The sequence below is a fragment of the Lonchura striata genome, chromosome 20, assembly GCF_046129695.1.
Source record: "Lonchura striata isolate bLonStr1 chromosome 20, bLonStr1.mat, whole genome shotgun sequence".
Classification (NCBI taxonomy): Eukaryota; Metazoa; Chordata; class Aves; order Passeriformes; family Estrildidae; genus Lonchura; species Lonchura striata.
In genome coordinates this window covers 11,461,811-11,484,762 of record NC_134622.1, presented here as the reverse complement: position 1 = coordinate 11,484,762, position 22,952 = coordinate 11,461,811, and the positions used below count along the sequence as shown (strand labels likewise).

Genomic DNA, 22,952 nt, shown 5'->3' with positions numbered 1-22,952 from the left:
TTAAAAAGTCCTGTTCAGCACGAGCCCAGGCTGCCTGGAGCATTCCCATCCAGACCCTGACTCCGAGTGCACACTTCTCTCATGCTCTCTCAAGCCAAAGCCTAACGAAAAACCCCTAATGCATCCCACCTCATTTTGTCCATTTGATCTCGTTCCCAGACAGGCTCTAAATCAACACAGTACATTTAGATAAATCACAGGTAGGGAGGGGAGATGCCAACATATTACCTGACATGGTAAAATGCTCCACATGTGCTGGCTCTACCTCTGTCAAGATGTGCAAATGAGATGAGAGCACCCCAAGTTACCTGTATGCCTGTGCTTAATTCCACAGACCAAACTTGGCCTCAGGAGGCACAAAACTCCTGCAGCAACAAGTTCTGCCTGTCAGATGCCTCATCCTTGAGAAGGTCAGCAATGACTCTCCTGTAAATTAACAGCCTCTGTTTTTGGACTCATCATTTTTTATCCTTGATGGGCATCACCTTGCCAGCTGCTTCCATTTTGTTTGTTTAATATTCCATGCTCAGTCTCCTAAGTTTTCAGAGGGGACTGTGCTTCTGTATCACTTTCCATCCTCTCCCTACCCAGGCTCAGCCCTGTCCACAGCAGGCAGTGGGGCACAGACTGCTTTTCCTCCCTCTCCATCCCCCACACAACTGGGACTGACCCCTGGCTCCCAGGACACAAGCACCATGCAGAGCAGCATGGCCAGGGACTCTTGCCAGCTGCTCACAAAAAAAACAAAACAAAACAAAACAAAACAAAAAAAACTCAACTAAAACTGTGGGTTTTTTGCAACACAGACAAGGGCACCTTGCTGTGAGTTTACACCTGGAAATCTGCAGTGAGTGCCTGAATGAAAAACCTTGCCCTGACTTTGAGCAGCTCTCCACCCAATCCCAGGATGCCAGGCAGGCAAGATCTCGCTGCATCATCACTCATCCCACGGAGGGCATCAGCAGAGGACATGCACTGCTGCAGGCTCCCACTGATGTCAGACAGTTGTGGGGCTCCAGAATCCCCCCCAGACCCGGGGTGCAGCCCAAGCACTCAGTCCTGCAGAGCTGCCAGACCCTTGGGCAGAGCCCCTGCCATGGAACATCCTCCATAGGAACTGATTTACCTTGTTATGTCCCAGCTCAGCTTAGCCCTGTTCAGCACTATTGCCTCCTCACATCGAAGCCTGAGAGTCAGCAAAAAAAAAAGTGCAGCATTTTCTCATCTACATTTCTTGCAATAAATTATGTATTTGCAAACTGCCAGCCTGCACCTGCACACACGCAGTGTCCTCGGAGCGGGACCGCAGCCCTGCCCAGAGAAAGGTGACATTTAACTGCCACTGGGGCTGGCTTTAATTGCCCTCCAAACAGCAAATAAACATTGTTGAACAGTTCAGAGCGTCCTGCACTTGGGCAGGCAGGATCCCAGCTGCCTGTGCTGGCCACGGGGGTCACCCTGCTGCCTGTGCTGCCCATGAAGCTTCATCCCATGAAGCTGACTCCTGCTTTGCCTGCACCTCTACAGACACTGGAATCTTTCCAACTGGCCAAGGGTTTCCCACTGGGCCAGGCCAGGACAGCGAGGCTAGATATGCAAGCAATGGTAAAAAGAAGTTTTTATCTTTTACAAAATGTGCTGCCTACTCTTCCTTGCAGGAACAGAGAACGTGGCAATTTCCTGAAGATCTGGGTAAATCAGCCAAGGCACTTGCAGACATTTTCAGACCAGAAGGCTCGTCTGATCCTATTCCTGCCAAACCCGAGCCAGGAGCCTCGGGCAGCCGTTTCTGAGCTGATTCAATAATTTGCAAATTGCAGAGAACAGCTCCCAGAAACCTGCGCCTCCAAACACCACGGCACTGATGCCAAAGGGCAAGGGGAGGCTGTGAGAGGAGAAGCAGCCCACACCAGGGCACCCACCCACCAGCTCTCCCCTGCGAGAGGACAGCCACCAGAGCATCACCTCACTTGCATGTGGGACAGGTGGGAAAATTCATTTAGATATAAATACAGTTCCAAATCCCAGGCTTTCAGAGCAAAACAGGAGCAAGGAAAAGCAGCAGCCACCCCCCCCCCAGACCTCCCCACTCCCCTCCAGCTCAGGTGTGCAGGGGGAGGCACAGGTGAGAATACTGCAGGTGAAGGGGCAGGTAAGAATCACCCAGCTCTGCCAGGGGAGCCTGGTGTGCTGCGCTGCACTTTGCTGGGTTGCTAACAAGGAAGGGACATGGGCCACCACAGACTCTGCAGCTGCCACTGATCCTGCCAGGCTTGCATATGGCTCATGGAAAGCAAAATTCACTTGCAAATGCAGAACAAAGACTGAATGTAGGAGGAAAAAAAGCAAATAGGAGCAGGTGGAGTAACAGAGTCCCTTTTAACGATGCCGCTAGCAGTCCTTTCCTTTTCCTGCAGATTATGTCACTTTGATGGCCCTGGCAGCTTGCATAAGATGGAACAACCACCGTAAAGCATTTCTTGAATTCCTGCAATCACTCCCATGGAGGCTCCGGCAGACAGGAAAAAACCTCCTCAGGGTCTTGTTCTCCCCTTGAGAAATCTGTGTGACTCTTGCTGTACTCAGTAAACCCTGCAGCAAGAGGCGCACTGAGACGTTTTGTGCACAACATGATGCTGTGGAAAAAATTAAAAAGGAAAAGCAGGCTCAGACATCACGGGGCAGATCCCGGTGCAAGTTCAGAGCCAGGTTTTTTCTAAGCACCCCAGTGTCATGTTGAGCTCATTCACAAAGACTTGGTACCTGAGGGAAAGGCAACTCTTCGGCAAAGTCTTCTGTGGTGTGACTAGTAAAGCACTCCCTGCCCTTGAGGCAAATGCAGGGTTGGCCAATGAGTTTCAATGTGTACAACATCCCGAGGATCATTTGGGTCCCCAAGTGTCACTCTGCACTTGGACAGCCCCCACACACGTGAAAGCAGGAGGAGAGAGACTTCAGGTCACCCCCAGCCAGATAGTCCCTCCAACACTTGCTGGCTGATACCCGGAGCCTATGGCCCAAGGGCAAAGCCATGGCTAGAACGGGCCTGGGCTAAACAGGACAAAACCCAAGGAGCAACAGCAGGGGCAGGACAGTGAAGCCCAGCAGGGAGCCCCAGCGCAGTCTCCACATCCTTCATTCCAGCCGGGAGTGTGGTTCAGGGGGCCCAGCCAAGGCTCAGCTCAGGTGAGCAGCCATTACTGCGGCTCATTCAGGACCTGCAGGTTGTTTTTTTCACAACTGCTCTGCTTTGATGATCTACCTAATACCCCAGCAAGGGAGACAAAATATCTCAAACCAGCAAGTGACACAGGAGCTCCCCAGGAATGCCAATGTTCAGTCTTTAGTGCATCACTGACATCCTGCTCTCCATGGCACCAGCTGTCCAAGGCAAAGTCCTGATGCCAGCAGCACTGAAAAATGGGGTATGAGCCCTGCAATCCACAACTGATGGCAGACAAAAACCTTCATCCTCAGTTACCTCACTCTGCTTTTTCATGCTTATAGATTAGGGAGTGGTAGAATATTTTAAGGTAACTATTCCAAATAATCGTTTCTTCATTCATTTTAGATTGGTGCAAAATCATAAATTGAACCAAGAAAAAGCAAGAAACAAAAAACCCTCAGCCTGTAGCATGCTGCTTCCCCCCTCAAACAGAGGTACACACACTATGAGGTTCGGGTGCATATTTCTGACTATTTTTAACACCGAAGTTGCCGGAGCAGCAGAGTCCCGGAGGAGAAAACTCCCAGGCCGGGGCAGCCCGCACAGATCAGCGCGGGGTCAGGCTCCGAGGCCAACAGCAACTCCCGTGCGGAGCGGGGGGAGCGGCGCCCGCGGAGCAGATGCCAGCTCGCAGAGCACTGCAAACAGGCCACTTCCTACGGCGCAAAGTTGAACGCGAAGTACAGCCCATGGCTTCGGCAATGAAAGATGAAACCGTTTGTCAGCTGCTCCCGCCGCAGACGGAGCTGCGGAGCCGAGTTACGGCAGATCTGCACGGGCGCGCGGGGGGCCCCGGGGACCGCGCTGCTCCTCCCGGGCGCGCAGCAGCAGCGGGTGCCGGGGCTCTCCCGGCCCGGCCGTGCGGCCCCTGCACGCACTCGCACCGACACGGCGCTCACGGCTATTGCGGTGCCCGGCTCCCGGCACCGCTGCCCGCGCACACCGCGAGCGGGTCAGGCTTACCGGTGCCGGCTGTCCGATCCTCGGCAGCGCTCCGGCGCACGGCGCACGCCGCGAGCGGGTCACCGTTATCCCGGGGCTGTTTTCCAGCTCCCGGTACCGCCGCCGGCACCCCCCGCCAGCAATTCCGTCCGCCGCTCCCCCCGCGTCCCCCCGGCTCTGCCCGGCCGACGGTACCGAGCGCTCCCCGGCTCCCCGCGGCGTCACCTTCTCTCGCTGCTCTGCCGGGAGCGGTGCAGGAGCCCGATCAGCACCACGGCCGCCCGCACCCCCGCGCGCCGGGACCGCGTCCTGCCGCCCGCCCGGGACATCGCCGCTGCCGCCGCCGACCGAGCGCCGGCACCGGCGGGGGCGGCGGCGCGTCCACGGCCGCGACCGCCCCCGCCCCGCGCCGCCCCGCGCGCGCCCCGCGCCGCCGGTAACGAGCGCGGGGCCGGTAACGGAGCCCCGCGGAGCGGCTGCGGACGGCGGCAGCTCTGCCCCGGGCCCTGGCCGGGGACCCTGGGCGTGTCCGCAGACCCCCGCACACCCTCGGGCCGGCTCTGCGGGCGGGGCTCTGAGCCCCGTCACGGGCCGGGGACCGGACTGTCCGCGGCACAGCCCCCGGGGCACCCCGGTACGGAGGCTTTCCCGGCAGCCGCAGTCCGGGCTCCTTGGGGGGCGAAGTGCCAGCACAACCCCTTCAACCCCACAGCGGGAGGACTCGCTCCCGCCCCACAGACGGGCTCCTCACCGCAGCGAACCCCGCAGGACCTCCCGGCGGGTCCCAGCCTGGCCCTGCCATCCCTCCGCCAGGGCCGAGCATCCCTCCCCCTGAGCCCGGCTGCAGCAGCGGGACAGCGCGGGGCCTCGAGCCGGTCCCTCACAGCAGGAGCTGACACACAGCTCCCTCCAGAAATGAATTCCTTTTTTTATTAAGTAAACTGTAAATTATCTACTTCTCACTTCAGCACCTTTCCCTGGAAGTCCTTGTTGCCATGGTGATAAAACACCCAGGTCCCTCTGCCCCCCTTATCTCACCTCTCTCCTCTGCCAGTTCAATTTTCACAGGAATTAGACACAGGACAAGCTACAGCACTTTGAGATACTTCCTAGTCTAAGGGATGAAAGCACCATCCTTGCTGCCAGCAGGTGTGGGATCATTCATGAGAACATCCACCCAGCACAGACAGGACACGGGCACCTGCCCAAAGCCTGCTGGTTCTCTGTATCCCTGCAGCCATTGGGAACAGTCAAAACAATCCTCCTGCATCTGGAGGATTAAACCCACTGCCCTGGGTGGGTTTAACCATTCTGGCCTTAGAGCAGTGAGGGCAGAACCTCTCTGGCAGTGGCACGCAGGTGCAGGGTCCCTGGGGCAGCTGTTCCAAGTGTCACAGCCAGGTCAGGGTTTTTTGGGGATCCTGCCACAAACAGGAATCTGTTGGGGGTACACACAGGCTGCAGGCAAGCAAATCCACCACCCATTCAAGAAGGACCTGAGCAACTCCCGGGGAAAGACGGCAAGAAAGGCCCCCTGCTCCCCACCCACAGAGCAAGAGCCCAGCAGAGAACAGGAGCTGCCTGGAAACCCCCAGCTGGGGCAGTCAATCATTAACAATGCATGGGGCTCCCCTGGCAAAGCCTGTAATAAATGTGTTTGCTCAGGAGAAACAGCTTGCAGAGGCCACAGACCACATCTGGCAGGGAACAGCCGCTCCTGCTGCCTCATCCTGCCTGTCATGCACCTGCTTCACCCACCTCCCCTGCCTGTCACCCTCTTGTCTACCACCCTTAAGGAGATCAACATAACCTCAGTTCCGACCTTCTCTATCTAAATGTTTCAGCAGAATCTCTAATCAGAATGATTCTTTAAATGCAACAACAAAACCCCTATCATTGCCATAATCTCTCTGTATTGTACTGTAAGTCAGGTAAGTCAGCCGTGATGTTATTTTTGTCAACACACCACATTAATTCACCTCAGGTGAACCAGACAGCATTTCAGTGTCACCACAGCACCCATCCCGACCGACACCATGCACATGGAGCACTCCAGAGAGCCAAGACTCAAACTGAAACCCAAGATCAGTATTCTTGTGTTTCACCAGATCTTGAGGTCCCTGGGGAGACTGCGGTAGGCAGCAGCAATTCCAGCAGACAACTGTTAAGGTACCCACTTCCCCACAGGAAAAAGTCCAGCTCATTCTCCAGAAATTCCAAAATTCATTTCTGTCTCCTCAGAACAACATCAGATGATGCCAAACTCTGAGTGATGGTGACAGAACATAAGTGGGTACAAGGAATGAATTTTGCTAAACCTGGGTGCTACCTGCACTGCCAAGCCTTTCAATAAAGTTTTTGATGGATCAACAGATCTCTTGCTGCAGAAAATACCTGTCTGCTTTCCTTCAAGCTGAAGCTATCAGCCTGACAAATTTCTCAGGCACAGAAAAAAAAATTAGATCCTATTTCTGTGCCAAATTACACCAATTATTGAACTCATTTTCAATTAGTGGAGGGGGAGGGGGATAATTTTAAATCTTTTAGCTCTCACATTAAACAGGTAGATTCGAATTTCATTGAGTCTCCCTCTCTGGAGACATTTTCCACATCTCCCCTCCCCTTTTCCAGACAAGGTAAGTATTAATCTCCTCTTGGTTTATGCTGGAGTGGCTTTGTATTGATTTTTAAAGATGTTCAATTCACTCCTATTTGGAAATAGACAAATACTTTGAGCAGAAACTCAGGTTCCCTCTCCACCCAAACATGGCCCAGCCCACAATGGAAGCAATTGCATCTGGACTCACTGCAGCTGATTTGTAATTTATGGGCTGAGGGCACGACAATAGATGGCGAGGGGCTGGGGGCTGGATGCTCACACAGGCAAAAGGAACCAGGACCTCCTGCCCCACACCATGTCACCTCTGGCTGTGCCAGGCCCTGCAGAACCTGCCCTGTATTTCTTGGGTTCTGCCATCCAGAAGCTGCCCCAGGACGGACCGGGGCAGGATGACAGGGGTACCAGGCAAGGCACACAGGGTGGCACGGCTGCTGCATCTGAAAGCTCCCGCCCTGCCTGTCTTCCTCATGCCTCACCCCCTCCAGCTCCACCCAGCTCCTGTTCCCACAGCGATGCCATCAAAGCATCCACCACCTTCCTGAATGGTTGCAATAGAACCAGCACCAGCACCAGGGCCAGCACCTCCAGAAGCTCTCCAGATGTCCCAAAAGACATCTCCAAAGACAGAATGCTGCAGCTCAAGACATTCCAAGTCTCCATCATTCCTTTAAAACATCAGTATCACCCTGTCAGTGACTAAATCACCTCCAGGGTAGCAGTTGCCCTTGTTTATGAAGAAATAGATATCCCTTGAAAAATGGCCTGACGTGTTTGCTCCAGACAAAGCAGTTTGGCAATGAGCTAGGAAGCCTGAGGGTCTGGAGGAAGCACACAACAGGTCAGGACAATTACACACCGTGATTAACACATCACCTGACAGCCGTCTGGACACTCTACTGACAAAGAAGGGTCTGAAAACACCAGACTAGGACAAGATTGAGCCTTTATCCCTTAGGAGTATGGAATCTACCATGAATAAATGACACTATTAATATTAATGTAATAACTTTGGCTTTTGTATAGATGCTACTGTGAGATGAAACCCCCTAGAGGTGGGCAGCCCATCAATCTGCCTCAGCCACCTGCAGGGGCCTTTCCACCTGCAGAGGACCCAGCCCCATGCTCACACCTGAGCTGCAGCCACAGCTGAGCCCTGGTGACTCAGGGCTTCTCTGGCCAGAGCCTCATCAGGCAGTGCAGGATATGTCCCTGTCACCCTCTGTGCCTCCCTGGGCAGGAGATATTTCTGGTTCCCTCGCTCATGAGGGACAGTGCCAGAAATACCCGAGCTATGCCAGGCATTTGCCACAGCCGGGCTGGAGGCACCGTGCCTGAGCTGCCGGGGAGCCCAGAGATCTGCCCAGGGCCCTCCCCCACCACCTTGGGACCCCTCACCTCTGCCCCAGGCACTGGCCCCAAGCCCCTCTGGGCACTGCCTCCCACCAGAGCACCGGCACCTGCCCTGCCCAGGTGGGAGAGCTGGGATGGGGCTGCTGCGCCTGCACCAAGGACTGGGAGCCAGAGAGGAACAAAAGGAGACAATGCAGCACGGCCCAAAACCCAAAAATAGTAACTGTTTCCCTGCAAAGGAGCAGTCACATCCCGATTTCCCTGGCACGGCAGAAACGGATTTGGGAGCTTGCGAACGAGGGAGAAAGCGATTATGGTGTTTCAATCGGTGCTGCAGGAGGAGGATAAGAGGGCATCCACTTTTACAGAAGTATCACAAGAAATAGAGCTTTAGATTACATTACATCCAGCCCCAAGTAATCTGATTAGAAATTTATTTTATAGCTTCAGTTAGAAAGACATGAAGGAAATCCCAGGAAAGCACGGAGCCAGCTCTTCCATGCAGGCAATGAGAGACAGAGCACAGTGAGCTTATCTCCCCAGAAATGGTGTGAGACGGGTGTGACACGCCACCAGCCACCCTGACACCACGTCACTCCTGAGAGATCGGATCGGCGTGTGCCGAGGGAGGGGCGGCCCCAGCTCCCCCCCAGACGTTGGCAAACCCCCTGGCACAGCAGTGCCCCAGCCCTGGCAGCGCCCTGCGCCCGGCTCTGCGGCTCCTGGACACAGGAGCAGAGCCAGAGTGCCAGAAAGGAGAATTTACCTGCTCAAGGAGAAGCACCCAGGGATGGGCTGGCCCTGTCCAGAGCCCTTCCCTGGGAGGAGTGCAGCCCAGCATTGACCTTCTGCCTGGCCTCAGGCCAAGAGGGCCCAGGAGTGTCCATCTCCCCAGCTTAATTCCCAGCCCTCCCAAGCAACAGGCAGAAATAGTGGTCAAAGCCACAACGAAAGAACAAAAATAAAAGAACTCTCACTGCAGAAAGCAGCTGAGGTCAAGTGGGTCTTGTCACTGTCCCCTGGGCAGAGGGGATGCTGAGGAGCACAGCTAAGGAAGGTGCTGGGAGCAACCCCTCCCTGTGCACCCCAGGCTGCCCCTGCTCGAGGGCACACAGTCTCCAGAGCATCCCAGTGAAAGGGCTCCTGGCTGCAGCGTGGGCAGGTGACACCAAGCACCATGTGTGACAACCAGACCAGCTCCAGAGGGGGCAAAACCTGAGCCATAGCCAGGCCAAGAACCTTAAGAAAGCCACCGAAGAGCAGTGACCCAAGAGCATCAGTGACAGAAGCCTGGAACACTGACCATGCCATCAACACATGAATGCATGAGTGGTTTTCCAAGACTCATTTATCAAGGAACAAAGCAAGCTATGGGTACAAGGAGTCTCTTGTACACCTCTCCCATCCATTGTGTGCCATTGGCTATGAGCCAAACACTATTCTGCAGTTGAGAGAGCCTAAGTGAGTCACCCTTGGGCTCTTCCTGCACTGCAGTCTGGCTGTGTGGCAGCAACTGAGGGCAGCATCAGCCACAGCACAGCTGACACAGAATGAGGTAGTCATGGCCATGACAGCAGCACAATTACATGGAAATTGTATTCCTGATAATTTGGGGTATTTCTCCCTGTGAGCACAGGCCTCCTGAAGAGACGAGCTCCAAGATTTCAGCATCCAATTAAATTAGATCAAATCAGCAGAGGAAATTAGTCTTTACAGCAAGAGCAGATCCTCTGAATTTTACTAGCAAATCAGTGAGCTAAATGTCACCATTCATCATCAACATCACTAATAAAGCCAGATTTGGGAGGCACGGCCACAAACATGTGCCACTCACCCAAAGCTTCCAGCAGCACCAGCACCCTGCTCAGCCCCCGGTCTTCCCTCTGCTCCACGTACAGAGCAAAGAGCGTCTCTGAAGCCATCATGCCAATCAATCTCCACTGGAATCCTGCCAGGAAGCTCAGATCAGACCCAAATTTAACCCTCAATGGAGTAATGCCCCTCCGAGGGTGCTGCAAGGGATGTGGGAGGAGGTGGTGGGCAGCGAGGCGGTCACGGGACAGGTCCCAGGGCCACAGGGGGTGGCAGCAGGAGCAGCAGCAGCTGGGCTCCAGCGACTCTTTGGAGATGACACCATCTCAATTACCCGCCTCCCTCACACACCTTGTTTGATGTGAAAGCATTAAAAGACATATAATTTGCGGAGCTAAAACACAGGTATTATTTCTGACACATCCATACTACAGGGAACATTCTGAAGTCAATCACATCCAGGGGTTTCTGCTGCTCTACAGATTCTTCCTTGCCTCTTGCTCCAAATAAGAAAAGATGGAGAATGAAGCAGTTTTTAGCTGCAGACTCACCACCTTCCTCTTCAAATCACCTCACACTGTGCAACCTCATCAATGATCCAGAACAAGGATCCAGATCAGCTTGTCAGGGCTTTAGAAAGTGTACTCTGCATTCCAGACCGGAAATGATTAACACTACATTGCTGTAGGAGAAAGGAGCTGTCACAGTCCCTGGTGTGACACCAGTAGCATTTAAGAGGAACGAGACAGGACAGTGCCTGGAAGGACTGACCTTTGAGACTTCACAGAGACTCAGAATATAGCTCTGACCTATTCAAGTACCTGCCAAGCCTCTACTACACGTCTCTTCTGGGTGGGAGCCCGAGCTGAGCCATGTTATCACAACAGGCTTTGGAAGATGCGAGTTCCTTGGATATGGTATGGGTCACTGAGAGCATCACAAGCCCCACTGGAAATAAAAGCAGAGATGGAAAGGGCCATTTCCAGTGCAGGAGCCTGGCATGGGAATGCCCTGGGGGCCAGCGGCCGCCCATCCCTGCCGGACGCGGGGCTCGGCGGCAGGAGGCCGGGCCCTGCCAACTGGCAGCAAGAGCGACAGCCGGCGGGAGCGGTACAGTAATTAACAAAATTATCATCAGGAACAAACCACAGGCTTTGGCAGAACACCTGCACTGCCACGCCGGCACTGCCTACCCTGCTCTGGGCTCCTTGACCTGGCAGACGTGGGGCTGCTCACGGTCACCAAATCACACCTGCCCTGGCAATGAGTGGGCACATGGCCAGGGCCAAGGGGAGGCCAGTGGGCACATGGCCAGGGCCAAGGGGAGGCAGCAGCCACCCCGAGTGAGGAAGAGCCCCTGCAAAGCCTGCCTGGGTGACCTCTGCGACTCCTGCAGCCAGGCAGTGAACCCACAGGCAGATGGTGCCTCAATCACCGCAGCCATCACGGCTCCCTCCACCCATCACGACAATATTTGCTCTCAGAAGGTGGCTGCTCCCCAAGCAACCACCCTCCGGCTGCAAACAGCTCCCAGCCTGACAGGCTATAAATATGGCAGGAGGAAAAACCAGCACAGTTTATTAGTTCTGAGACAGAGCTAAAAATAGACCCATGTGGGGCTGCTCAGTCCTCTGGGCAGATGTAATTGTGGATAATCTAGCTTTAAATACGGGAAGGCTGTCTGACAGCAACAACAACATTTTAGCATATGGACGGGGCGGCAGTGCCGCGCACGCCACTGCGCCGCCTCCAACGTCACCGGGAGCGGCGCTTGCACCGCCACATCCCAGCCCACCTCTTCTGCTCCGTGGCTGGGCTTTCTGCAGGAACAAACCCTCTCATAAACCCAAATATCTGCAGCAGCGCACTAAGAGGAAAACAGAGTCAAATACCAAGGGGGAGCATTGATGGAGCTCTGCCAGTATCCATTCCCCCGGCCTGAAATTTTATATAGGTAAGGCTTACCAGATTAAATGGCTGAAACACTCCAAGTCCTCAGAGCTGACAGTGCCTTCCTCCTCCTGTGAAAGCTTCCTCTGTCCCAGGCAGGCTGTGAGATGTGCTGGGAGGATGCTATGTGGGTGCAGCGTTGGGTGTGGGCAGGCAGCCAGGCCGATAACTGCCCTTCCACGAAGAGGGAAGCGCTCCTGCCTGCCTGCCAGAGATAGCAGGGAGACGTTGGGACTGGATGGATTTTGTAAATCTCCCACCAGACCTTGGGCTGACGAGGAAGGACAGACTGCGGCCCTGCCACCATCCTGGCAGGCAACTCAAGCAGGGCTGGTGGCAGCCACCGTCTGCGGCAGCAGCAGAGACCCTGTCACCAACCCTGGGCACACACCCGCAGTTCCCTGGCACTGCAAGGGGCTTCATCCCAGCAGGAACCCAGCAAAAGACCTGCCAACACACAGCCTCATTTTGCCTGGCGCACCATGCCCAGCCACAGCTCTCGGAGCTGCCACAGCCCTGCACCCCTCCAGCTCAGCACTGGTTTTAACTGAGTTTAAAGTTTTCTGCAGGTCCAGAGCACTCCTTGCACCCTGGCCCTGCAGGCTCAGTCCTTCACCAGGCACACTGGCAGGAGGGGGTCACTGCCAGGCTCCAGAACTGGGAGAGACATCCAGGGCACGTTCCTGGTGGGGGTCATTGTTGGGGTTTACACTAGGCTGGCTCCAAGCCCGTCAGCAATGGAGAGGAGCAGTTCCAAAGACAAGGAGATAGGAAGCCCCCTGTGTGCTGCAGCTGGCTGCAGTCGTTTTGACAGCATTCCCTTTGCATGTGCTTCTCCGGCTAAATATAATTGCAAAACATACATTTACATGCAATTATCCATTTATGAAGTGCTAATAAGTCAAAGGAATTTACTTAGATGCAATCTGCCTGGCAGACCTTGTCCTCACAGGACCCAAGCACAAACATCCAAGATCAGTGCAATAGTCAGTGCAGCCAACTCTAAGATACTAAATCATTCCCACATCTTCCCATTAACTCAGCTCCAGCCCATCAAATATTAAAGAGCCTCAAGCCTGGACACAGCTCTTTTCACAAAGATCGAGTAAGTCTTTCATCTCTTCCCACCTTCATCCTCCTGCTCCCATCAGCAGAGGAGCATCACATGCTCTTTCATGTGAGTTCTGACTGCACACACACTGAGTCCCAGTAATTGCTGTACATGGCTCCTCCATTCCACAGAGACATGATTCTTTTGGTGCTATTTTTGCTTTATAAAGCAAGAAGAAGAGCTGACTCTGCCTGAAGGGGGGGCTTTTACTGAATTTTTTGTTTAACACTCTGTGGTTTCTCAGTGTACCCCATCAATACCAATGAGCAAATAACCAGAACACAAAGGCTGAGGAGCTGTCAGCAGGTAAAGGGCTGGTGAACGCCCATGGGACATCACCCTACCAGTTTGTTCCACAGAGGAGGACAAAGGGCCCCACAAGTCCCCATCCCACTTTTCCGCCTCCAGCATCCCCAGTACAAGGACTTTACAAGGCCAAGGGGGCTCGAGGGTCTCTGCCTGCTTTCTTGGGGACTCCTGCGCTTGCTGGGCTGCTATGAGAGGCAAGCAAACTCACCTGGCTGGCTCACCTGGCCAGAACTGCTGTTTGACATGCAAAGATCCTGTGCAGGCTGACGTTTTCTCTGGGGTGACCTTCCCACCAGGGAAGCAGCTTAGTTGCCATCTGGCTCAGGTCTTCCCTTCCCGGCAGCACAACCTGACCTCAAGCACCCCGTGTTTGACTCGGACTGCATGGAGCTGTGCCCCCAGGAGAACCAAGGGGACCCCGGGAACCTGGAGACACTTCCAGCTCCCTACAGAGACTTCATGTGACACAAGAAAACACCAACACCAAGCCAAGGCTGGGGAGCTGCTTCTGGACACGATTCCCCTTTTGCCAGCTGAGGGGATTCAGCAGCTACAAGTGCTTTCCTCTGAAGTGGGTAAGGAATCAAAAAATGTAACAGAAAAGTAGGGATCACAATAGAATTGGCCCAAACCAAACCCAGGGTCTGCAAATGCCAAATCCCATTTGCTGCCCAAGTGTCTCAGTCTCCATCCCACAGCTCCCTGGGGCCAGCTCCAGTCCCAGGAGCTCTCAACAGCCCCAGCACCCAAGCACAGCAGCACCAGTGCCTGCTTCCACCCTTGGGGACGTGCATCCCTAAAAACAGTCAGCAGAGTATCCCCAGGTCCTCTCCCAGGCTCTTCATTCCCCAGAGACTGCCTTTGGGCAGGAGCATACCTCAGCTCCCAGAGCAGCCCCTGGCTCCCCATAGCAGCCAGAGGCTCAGCTTGCTTCCTCCTGCCACAGGACAGTGCTCCAGAGCCAGGGCTAGCCCATGGCCAGGACACAAACCCGAATGGTGGCACAGGGCACAGCAGCTCTGGCTGGGCACCGATGCCCTCAGGTTCCTCTGCACGACACAGCTCCCTGGGGCAGAGCTAGACCCAAACTCCAGAGCTCCCGGGTGCTCCAGAGGCTGCCGGGAGTGCTCGAGCCCTGTACAACACCTTCCTTGCCCACCTGCAGCCCTGGCACCTCTGCCTGTCACCAGCGGGGTCAGCTGAGCCCTGCCCTGCTCCAGGGCTCTCCAGCATCACCTCTCCTGTGCTCCAGGAATCTCCAGCATCACCTGTCCCGTGCTCCAGGACTCTCCAGCATCACCTCTCCCGTGCTCCAGGGCCCTCCAGCATCACCTGTCCCGTGCTCCAGGGCCCTCCAGCATCACCTCTCCCGTGCTCCAGGACTCTCCAGCATCACCTGTCCCGTGCTCCAGGGCTCTCCAGCATCACCTCTCCCGTGCTCCAGGGCTCCCCAGCATCACCCCTTCCATGATCCAGAGCCCTCCAGCATCACCTGTCCCGTGCTCCAGGGCTCTCCAGCATCACTTCTCCCGTGCTCCAGGGCTCTCCAGCATCACCTCTCCCGTGCTCCAGGGCCCTCCAGCATCACCTCTCCCGTGCTCCAGGACTCTCCAGCATCACCTCTCCCGTGCTCCAGGACTCTCCAGCATCACCTCTCCCGTGCTCCAGGGCCCTCCAGCATCACCTGTCCCGTGCTCCAGGGCCCTCCAGCATCACCTCTCCTGTGCTCCAGGGCTCCCCAGCATCACCCCTTCCGTGCTCCAGGGCCCTCCAGCATCACCTCTCCCGTGCTCCAGGACTCTCCAGCATCACCTCTCCCGTGCTCCAGGGCTCCCCAGCATCACCTCTCCTGTGCTCCAGGGCCCTCCAGCATCACCTCTCCTGTGCTCCAGGGCTCTCCAGCATCACCTCTCCTGTGCTCCAGGACTCTCCAGCATCACCTCTCCCGACACTCCCACTCCCACTCCACAGTGCCTGCTCGTGCTCTCCAGTCCCTCAGACACATTCACGGTTACCATAGGAACTAATGAAACCCGGACTGAAGAAAAGGGAGAGCCAGGCCGAGGGAAATCCGCTGTGATGGCCCCGTGCCCCCCGCGTGGGTGAGTTTATGCTGACTGCGGGCCATGGAGCCTGGCAGGGCTTGCCCCGCAGCTCTCAGCCGGCTCTGGGGCACGCCAGGACCGAGCGCTGGGGCCGCCCGCCCCGCTCTCCGCAGGTCGGTGCCGATGTCTGCAGCAGCACGAGGCTCCCTGAGGTGCTCCAGGCCCTGCAGAAAGCTCAGATTTTCGGAAATAACTTATACAGGGAAAGAAAACTCCCGATGCCTTGTGCATCTGTGCCACGGGTTAAACCAGGACACTCAGAGGCTGCAGCAACTACAAGAGAGCGCTAAAAACCCGAAAGTTTGGGTTTATAATGCTTTTATAATTTTAAAAGCTTTTACAAATACAAAACGTGGCTCTGACTGAGGCACAATTACAGAACCACTTAATGCAGCAGCCTACTCGCAGACCAGAAGCACCACGGGGTTGTGGGAAGCATTAGCTGCAAACAGCAGTGATGTTCATCAAAAGCTCCAAGGAAACTCCCTCCTCTGGCCAGGGCAGGAAAGGTAGAGATAGAGAAACGAGGCCCCAGAGCCTCAGCCTGCCCAGGCAGGAGCACGGCAGCGTGCCCACAGTGCTGGCACAGCACTCCAAGCACGGCATTAGCTGCCTGGCACGGTGGAGGCAGGAGGGGACAGGGGGTTTCTGCTGCAGAACTGCTGCAACAGCCTTTGGAAAAGATCAGGGCACAGTGTACAGCAGAGTGCAAAAAGCAGCTCAGTCTTTCTCAGCTTCATGGAAAAAGGAAAGTCTGCAGAGAATTCCCTCCACTCCCCAAAGTGGTAAGCATTGATTTAAACTTCTCATTAGTTCAGCACAACCTGAGCAATGAGCTGGTGCTGCTGTACCATTTACAACGGGCATTTGCCGGCTCGGCTCGTTCAGGCAGCAGCTCCCCCAGGCTTTCCGGATACTTTTCCATTAATGAATAATTTGCACAAAAGATTATAGAGGGAAACCACATGAGCCATCACCCTATGCATTGCCTGGAGCCCAGGGGAGGCTTGCTCAGAGCATTTCTGTATCAGCACAAGGGTGTAGCTGATAGCGCTGGAGCTGCATGTGTGTCAAAACAGGGAACCTGACCTGGGGCTGCAGGAATCCAGGACCCAGAATCCAGCAGAGGGGAGGACAAAGCTGGTGGGAACAGGAGGCAGGTCCCAGACAGCCACGAGTGCTGGGGGAGCTGAGAGCACTGGTGCCACTCCCAGACCTTCACCACCTTCTCTTCCCCATCAGCTGAGGACATACCCCAGCAGGGATGGTGACCTCACACAACTCACCCCAACACAGCACAGGACCTGGCCCAGCAACTGCCTTGCCAGAGCTGCACAGCCCACACCACCCAGCAGTGTCAGGCAGTGTCCAGAAAGTGGCAAATCCAAGATGGACCCACCAAGAACACTGCCAGTCCACAGACCCTCCTGGACAGCAGCAGCATCCCCACCCCCTTCAGAGCAGTGCCCAGAGCCTCTCAGCTGGGTCACAGGCACTCACTGTTCCACTGACACTCACCACTTCTCCAGATTGAAAAACAAAATACAAAACCTCCAGACTTCACTGGATTTACACCCAGAAGCTCAGTGCCGGCCTGACCCACTGATTCCCACCCCCGTTACCCCCGAGGCAGAGCTGGTGCCCTGTGGGTTGCCCCATGCACACCTCAGCCCACTGATCTCACAGTGATCATGTCACCGTGTTTGCTGGCATCTCCCAGCGCCTGATTCACTTCAGGCTTCCAGGAGAACAGACTGTGGGACACGCACGAACACGTGTCCTGGAGTGGGCGGGCATGGCTGGACTCCACTGCACCAGCTGGAGCCCAGCTCCCAGGAAAGCGTCCTCCACACACCGAGCCAGCTCCCAGCACCACGCACCCCATGGAAATCACATGAGAGAAGAGCCAGGTACTCACTTGATCTTCAGGCTGGCCAGCATTTTCTTGTCGATCCTGAGGAGAGAGCAGAGGAGGGCGTTACTGCAGGCACAGGGGCTCCAGATGTAGCTGGGAGGGGGCTGGGTACTGGGGGCTGCTGCCAAACACAACCTGAGCACATCCATTGGGGGTTCCAGTGCTGTGGCTGACACGATGATCGCCACAGAAAGATCAACAAAATCAACCAAGATTTAACCCAAAATGAAGTCTGGCAGCAAGCAAGAAAAGATCTCCCTAGGTCTTTCCTGGTGCAGAATTGCTGCCTCCCAATCTGGAATGCCAGAGGTGTGCTGGGAAGCAGAAGAGGGCATCACCTGTGTCCCAACTCTCTCCAAAGCACAGCTATCACAAACCAAGTATTTACAGATAATGGGCCTGTGCTGGGAAGATCCCCCCAAACCCCACATATTGCAACCCAGAGCCAGGCAGACAAAACACAGAGCAGCCCCTTTGCTCCCAGCCCTGGCTGGCTCATGTGGGACCAGCAGCCCCAGTTGTTTCACTCATTCTGGCACTGGTAATGAGTGCTCATCTCCTCACAATCATTGTGGTTACAGTCATATTAATATTAATTAATGCAAATCATAGTAATGTCTCAAAATGCAAAATAATGTCTTTTGGCAGTCACTGAAAATGCTCTGTTATCTGCCACATGGAATCAATTCTACATCTCAAAAAAAGACCAAACAGCAAAATAACACCCCCTTGTTTTGCACCGTGATCACAGAGAACACAGCATGGCCACAGAAATACAGCTCCCCCCATTCGCAGCTTTACCTTCTCCACCCCCAGGCTGGGTTTCACCGTCAGGAGGGGCTGCACCCGCGGGTGGCACAGGGGGCCGGCTCCCCGGCACTCTGTGCCACAGGTTGGGCCTGGCAGGCACGTGGGCACAGGTACCCTTACCTTCCCCAGGGTGCCTCACTTGCAGCAAGCTCACCCTCACAAAACCCCATGGCCACGGGAGCTCTGTTCCAGGCATTTCCCCAAGCATCAGCTTCCATCCTCTGCTCTGGAGAGCCAGCATGCTGCTGCTCCTAAAAATAGATCTAGGTACCTGCTATTGTGACTTAATACCTTACAAGCCTGCCCAGACCTTGTTGATCATTAAATCACATTGAACATCAGAGCATGCTGGGGAGCAGAGCTGTTTCCAAACTCAGTGGCAAAATAGCTCAGGGACAGTGGGTGGCTGGGGCAGCTTCCATGGGACCTGTCCCTGAGTGAGAGCTGCACGACTGGCTCCATCCGGAGCCACAGGAATTAAAACCAGTTGTTGTTATTTGGCCTCTTAGAGTGAGAAGGGGGGGCAAAAAGAAACAACAAAAATACCGAAAACAAAAACAAACAAACAAACAAAACACCAAGAAAACCCACACAGGAAATAAACGCCCATGTTTGGGAAACCGCAGCTGCAGTAGGACTGAGCCGTTTGTGCGCCCTGCCCTGCCCTGCTCGAAACGCGGCAAAATGAAAGTGCCCGCACCCCCGGGGCTCCCGGCCCGGGCAGCTCCGGCTGCGGGGCAGCACCGCTCACGCACACCAGCTTGGCACACCCCGTGCGTCCCTACAGCCACGCTGGGCCCACCACATCTGCCCCCGAAAATCGGCACACCGCTCCGGGACCTCGCTGGCAGCAGATGCAGCTGGTGGAGAGTTTAAAAAATAGCAATTTGCCGTCCAGCAGAGGCTGGAAATGGCGAGTGCAGCCGCAGCAGGAGGCGGCTGGGTGTGCCCAGGCACCTCACACGCAGCCCCACAGGAAGGGTGGGTCGGCCGGGACCGTGAGAAGATGCAGGTGCAGGAACGGGGCTGTGGCAGGTCCCTTCTTTGCCAGTGCACGCTCAGGGAAGGCTCAGCCGGCAGTGCACGGCGATTTCCAGGCGGCGCCTTCCGCAGGGACCCGGGGAGAAGCGCACCGACCCCCTTGGGGCTCCCCGGCCGCTCTCACCGTGGTGTCTGAAGGAAAGCCCACGTCCTGCTCCCCCAGCCCCAGCTGCAACGGCGGCACAGCCCCCCAGGAGCCGCCTCAGCCCCCCAGGAGCCGCCTCAGCCCCCCACCAGTTGGCAGAGCCCCTTTTCCCCAGTGACTCTCCAGCTCGTGATTTTCTTTCCCCCACAACTGCCAAAGCACAAGCAGAAAAAAGACAGAGCAAAGCCCAGCTGGCCCTGAATGCCCTGCCAAGGAGGGTCAGAAGCTCCTGAGATGCCCCCGGGCAGTCCGGGCCCCAGACCCACTGCTCTCAACAGCGACCGCGGGGCAGAGCTGCCCAAGAGATGCGATTTGGCCACTATGAGCCCACATATCACAAAACTTATTTGCACAGAAGTCTATTCAAGTGCTTCCTTCGCCTTTGTAAGTAAAGAAAACCCAATCCGGCCGAGGCAGCTCTCTTGGCTTCAGCAAAGTGTGCGCTCCATCCCAGGGGACCCTGCCAAAAGCTTGGTGCTCCAGCTGCCCTCCCACTGCCCCCGCAGTTACTCAGCATTTCCCCCAGCCGGTCTCGGGCAGCTCCAAGCCCACGGTACCACGTTCCCCTCAAAGCCCGGGGCTGCCACTGTCCAGTCCCAGCCGCTGCAGCCGCTGCGGGACGGGGAGGGTGCACAGCGGCCTTTTGCCCCAAACACCAAACACCATCACACCGTAACAGACTTGGAACAGGCACAAAACACCTCGGAGAGGAGACCTGAAGAGAGGGCAGAGGGAGAACCAGGCCGTTTTCTTCAGCTGTTTCTCTACAGATGAGCACCTCTCAGAGGGAAGAGACAGCAGCTGGACTCGGGGCGCAGGCAGCAGCCGTGCCGCTCTGCTGAGGACAGACAAGGAAGGGATGGCTCCTGGGGTGCCAGTGGTGCTGGGAAGCTGCCCTGGACCAGGAGGGAGCTTGCTGCACGCCCCAAGGTGGCTGTCAGCATCGCTGTCTGGGTGCAGGAGCAGGCAGCAGGGAAAGTAGCGAGGGAAAGTGCAGGGCCGACACTCTTGCAGGTAACCAGGAGCCCCCCAGGAGCCCTCAGGGGGTCCCCTCGCTGCCCATGGCCCGCAGAGCTCACGAGGCTCTGCCGGAGGGCTGAAGCTGTGCCAGGCTTCCCGCGGGCACGGCGGCAGCAGGATCCTTGCCGGCGCTGGCCCGGGTCGGAGGGAAGGGCTGTGCCGGCGAGTCCTGCTCCCGGAGCGGGGCAGGAGAGCTGCTCACACGGCTCCCGGCACGGGGAGGGAGGGAGGGGAAGGCACCCACCAGCCGTAGCCGCCGAAGGAGACGCTGCGCTTCCTCTGGAACATGCCGGTGGCTCGGTGCCGCTGCGGGCGCGGGGCAGCGGCGGTGGGACGCGGCGATCCGGCCCGAGCGCGATCCCTGCGGCGCCGTGCGGGGCGGGGGACCCCGGCACGGCCCCACCGCCGCCCGGCGCTGCAGCGCATGCACACACCAACCCCACAAAAAAAGTCATTTCCTTTTCTTTTCGTGGCCACAGGCTTTTCGCAACCTCACGCTGCAAATATCGTTTTTCTCCTAATGGCAGGACCACCAGCAGTGCCGCATGAGCAGCGGGGCTGAGCCACGGACACCGTGTCACCCACAAACATCGTGTCCTGCGGCTGCCCAGCCACTGAGGCCCGATCCAGAGGGTCACTGGTGGCAGCGTGGTGGTCTGCCTTTTCCTCCCTGGCAGTCACAGCACCAGGCTGGCTCCCTGGTAGGGGAGCCTCCAGTGCCCCTCAGGGACATCCCACTAAAGGCATCAAACCTCGGTAAGCAAAACCCCATCACTTATCTCTCATGGCAAACAGATCCCACCATCCCAGAGCCCAGCAAGGCATCTCCCGCTAGCTCCCATGCAGCTGCCTGTGGCACACAGGTTTCCATCCTCTGGTTCCCTGGCAGCTCTGTAAGGCTGAAGTGGCATTTGCAGCCTGACTACCACTCAAACACCCTTGTCCTTTAGCAGTCAGGCTTCAGAAATCCCACGGAAATGGAAATGCTGACATCTAGCTGGGTATGAGCTCCCATCCATCACAAATCCCCAGAAAACAGATGCTGTTCCCTGCACCCCGCTTCGGGCATTGTAGGGCACAGCAGAGATGTGGGGAGCTGAGCCCGGTTGCAGGGGTGGGCATGGTGCCCAGAGGCTGAGTGTGGTGCCCAGGTGTCCTCACACCTTCCAGCTCCCCAGACCAACCACCAGCACCCACCTGCACCACTCAGAGCTGGGCTGCACCAGGGGATCACCCTCTGCCAGTCCATCTGAGGAGGAGGGCTGGGAATGCCGACCCCCCTTGGCAGGAGGGAGGCAGGGGCAGCTGGGCTGTGCTGGGGCCACAGCACAACACCACAGCCAGGACACAATGAGCTGCTCAACCACGCATGCTCTGCCATGCCCATGGGATCCAGGAGCCCGTGTCCCAGAGCCACTCAGCTCAGAGGCCAGAAAGAGCCTCTGACTGCCAGATCACTCACCTCCTGCCCCAGTGATCCAAGGCAATGCCTGGGGTGGACTCACAGCATCGCCTTGCCCTGGCAGTCCGTGCAGTGCTGCCTCCTGGGTCACAGGCAGTTCTAGCCCAGCGTTCTCTACAAGCACCCAAAAGCTTTAAATTGAGAGGCACTTGAATTCTGTCTGATGTGTGAAAAAAAGGGATGGGGGAGAGAGCGTATAAGGAGCTGGAGAGATAAATCACTCAACTCCAGAGAAAAAACTTGGACTGAAATCCAGCTATTTCAACTCCTACTTTTCTGCCCACAGCCTTAAAGGGATGAAACTATGGAAATTCTTTTAAATTTAGAGCTCTTAAGGACATTATTAAAAAAAAAAAAAAAAAAAAAAAGAAAAGCTGCAGGCTTTGAAGCCATAATTCAGGTGTTACAAAATATCTGGAGCAGTCATTTGCTTGGAACACATTTGTTCCTGGCCTGCATGATCTGTGTCAAAGCTCTGCACCAACAGCAGTGTGATGTTATCCTCTCACTTCATCTTCCCCCAGGTCATGTCTTCCTTACACTCCTCCCAGTTGGTTTCTGCCCAGCTCTACCGAGCTGCTCACAATTAAAATGTCTGAAAACAAAAGCTCTGGGTACAGCCAGGCTCTGCCGTGGATTGGAATGAGACGCGGTGCAGCTGCTCCAGCACGGCCCTGCGTGCAGAGCTGTGGGACACGGAGTGACAGTGGCTGTGGGAAGCACCGACCTCAGCTGCTGCCACACCAGGAACAACTTGGAGAGTCCCAGAGACATGGCCAGCTTTAGACCTTTCCCCCTGTAGCACCATCTACTGCATCTTGCTCTGCTGCTTTGGCCCTGCGGGAACTGCAGCTGCCGGAGCTGACACGGAAGCAGGAAGGGAACAGGGACACAGCAAGGCAGGACCTGACTCCCCTGCGCCAGGACCTCAGTCAGCAGGTCACAATCACTCCTGCAGCTCTTCCTCACATCCACTAAGGCACGGGGTAACCCCCATGCCTGCCCCAGGATTTCAGAGCACAAGAGGGCAGGACCCTGGGATGGCCATAGGGAAGCATCTCCATTTCCTGCTTCCAGGAGGGTGTGGGGCTGCCCCTGCACAAGCCCACCTCACCCCACTCCAGCACCTGGGGA

General features: G+C 56.1%; 1 protein-coding gene across 9 annotated transcripts in view; it reads right to left on the bottom strand.

The window, feature by feature from the left end:
- RAP1GAP2 (RAP1 GTPase activating protein 2) overlaps positions 1-22,952 on the bottom strand; it is a 55,567-nt gene that overhangs the window by 22,177 nt on the left and 10,438 nt on the right. For 5 of the 9 annotated variants that reach the window (XM_021533078.3, XM_021533079.3, XM_021533075.3 and 2 more), the window contains one exon: positions 17,344-17,379. In XM_021533078.3, the coding sequence (XP_021388753.1) occupies positions 17,344-17,366 (23 nt within the window). In that variant the 5' untranslated portion in view covers positions 17,367-17,379. Of the gene's footprint in view, positions 1-17,343; positions 17,380-20,600; positions 20,786-21,818; positions 22,035-22,952 lie in introns of those variants that run through there. The other 4 variants (XM_021533074.3, XM_021533076.3, XM_021533080.3 and 1 more) reach the window with 3 other exon arrangements.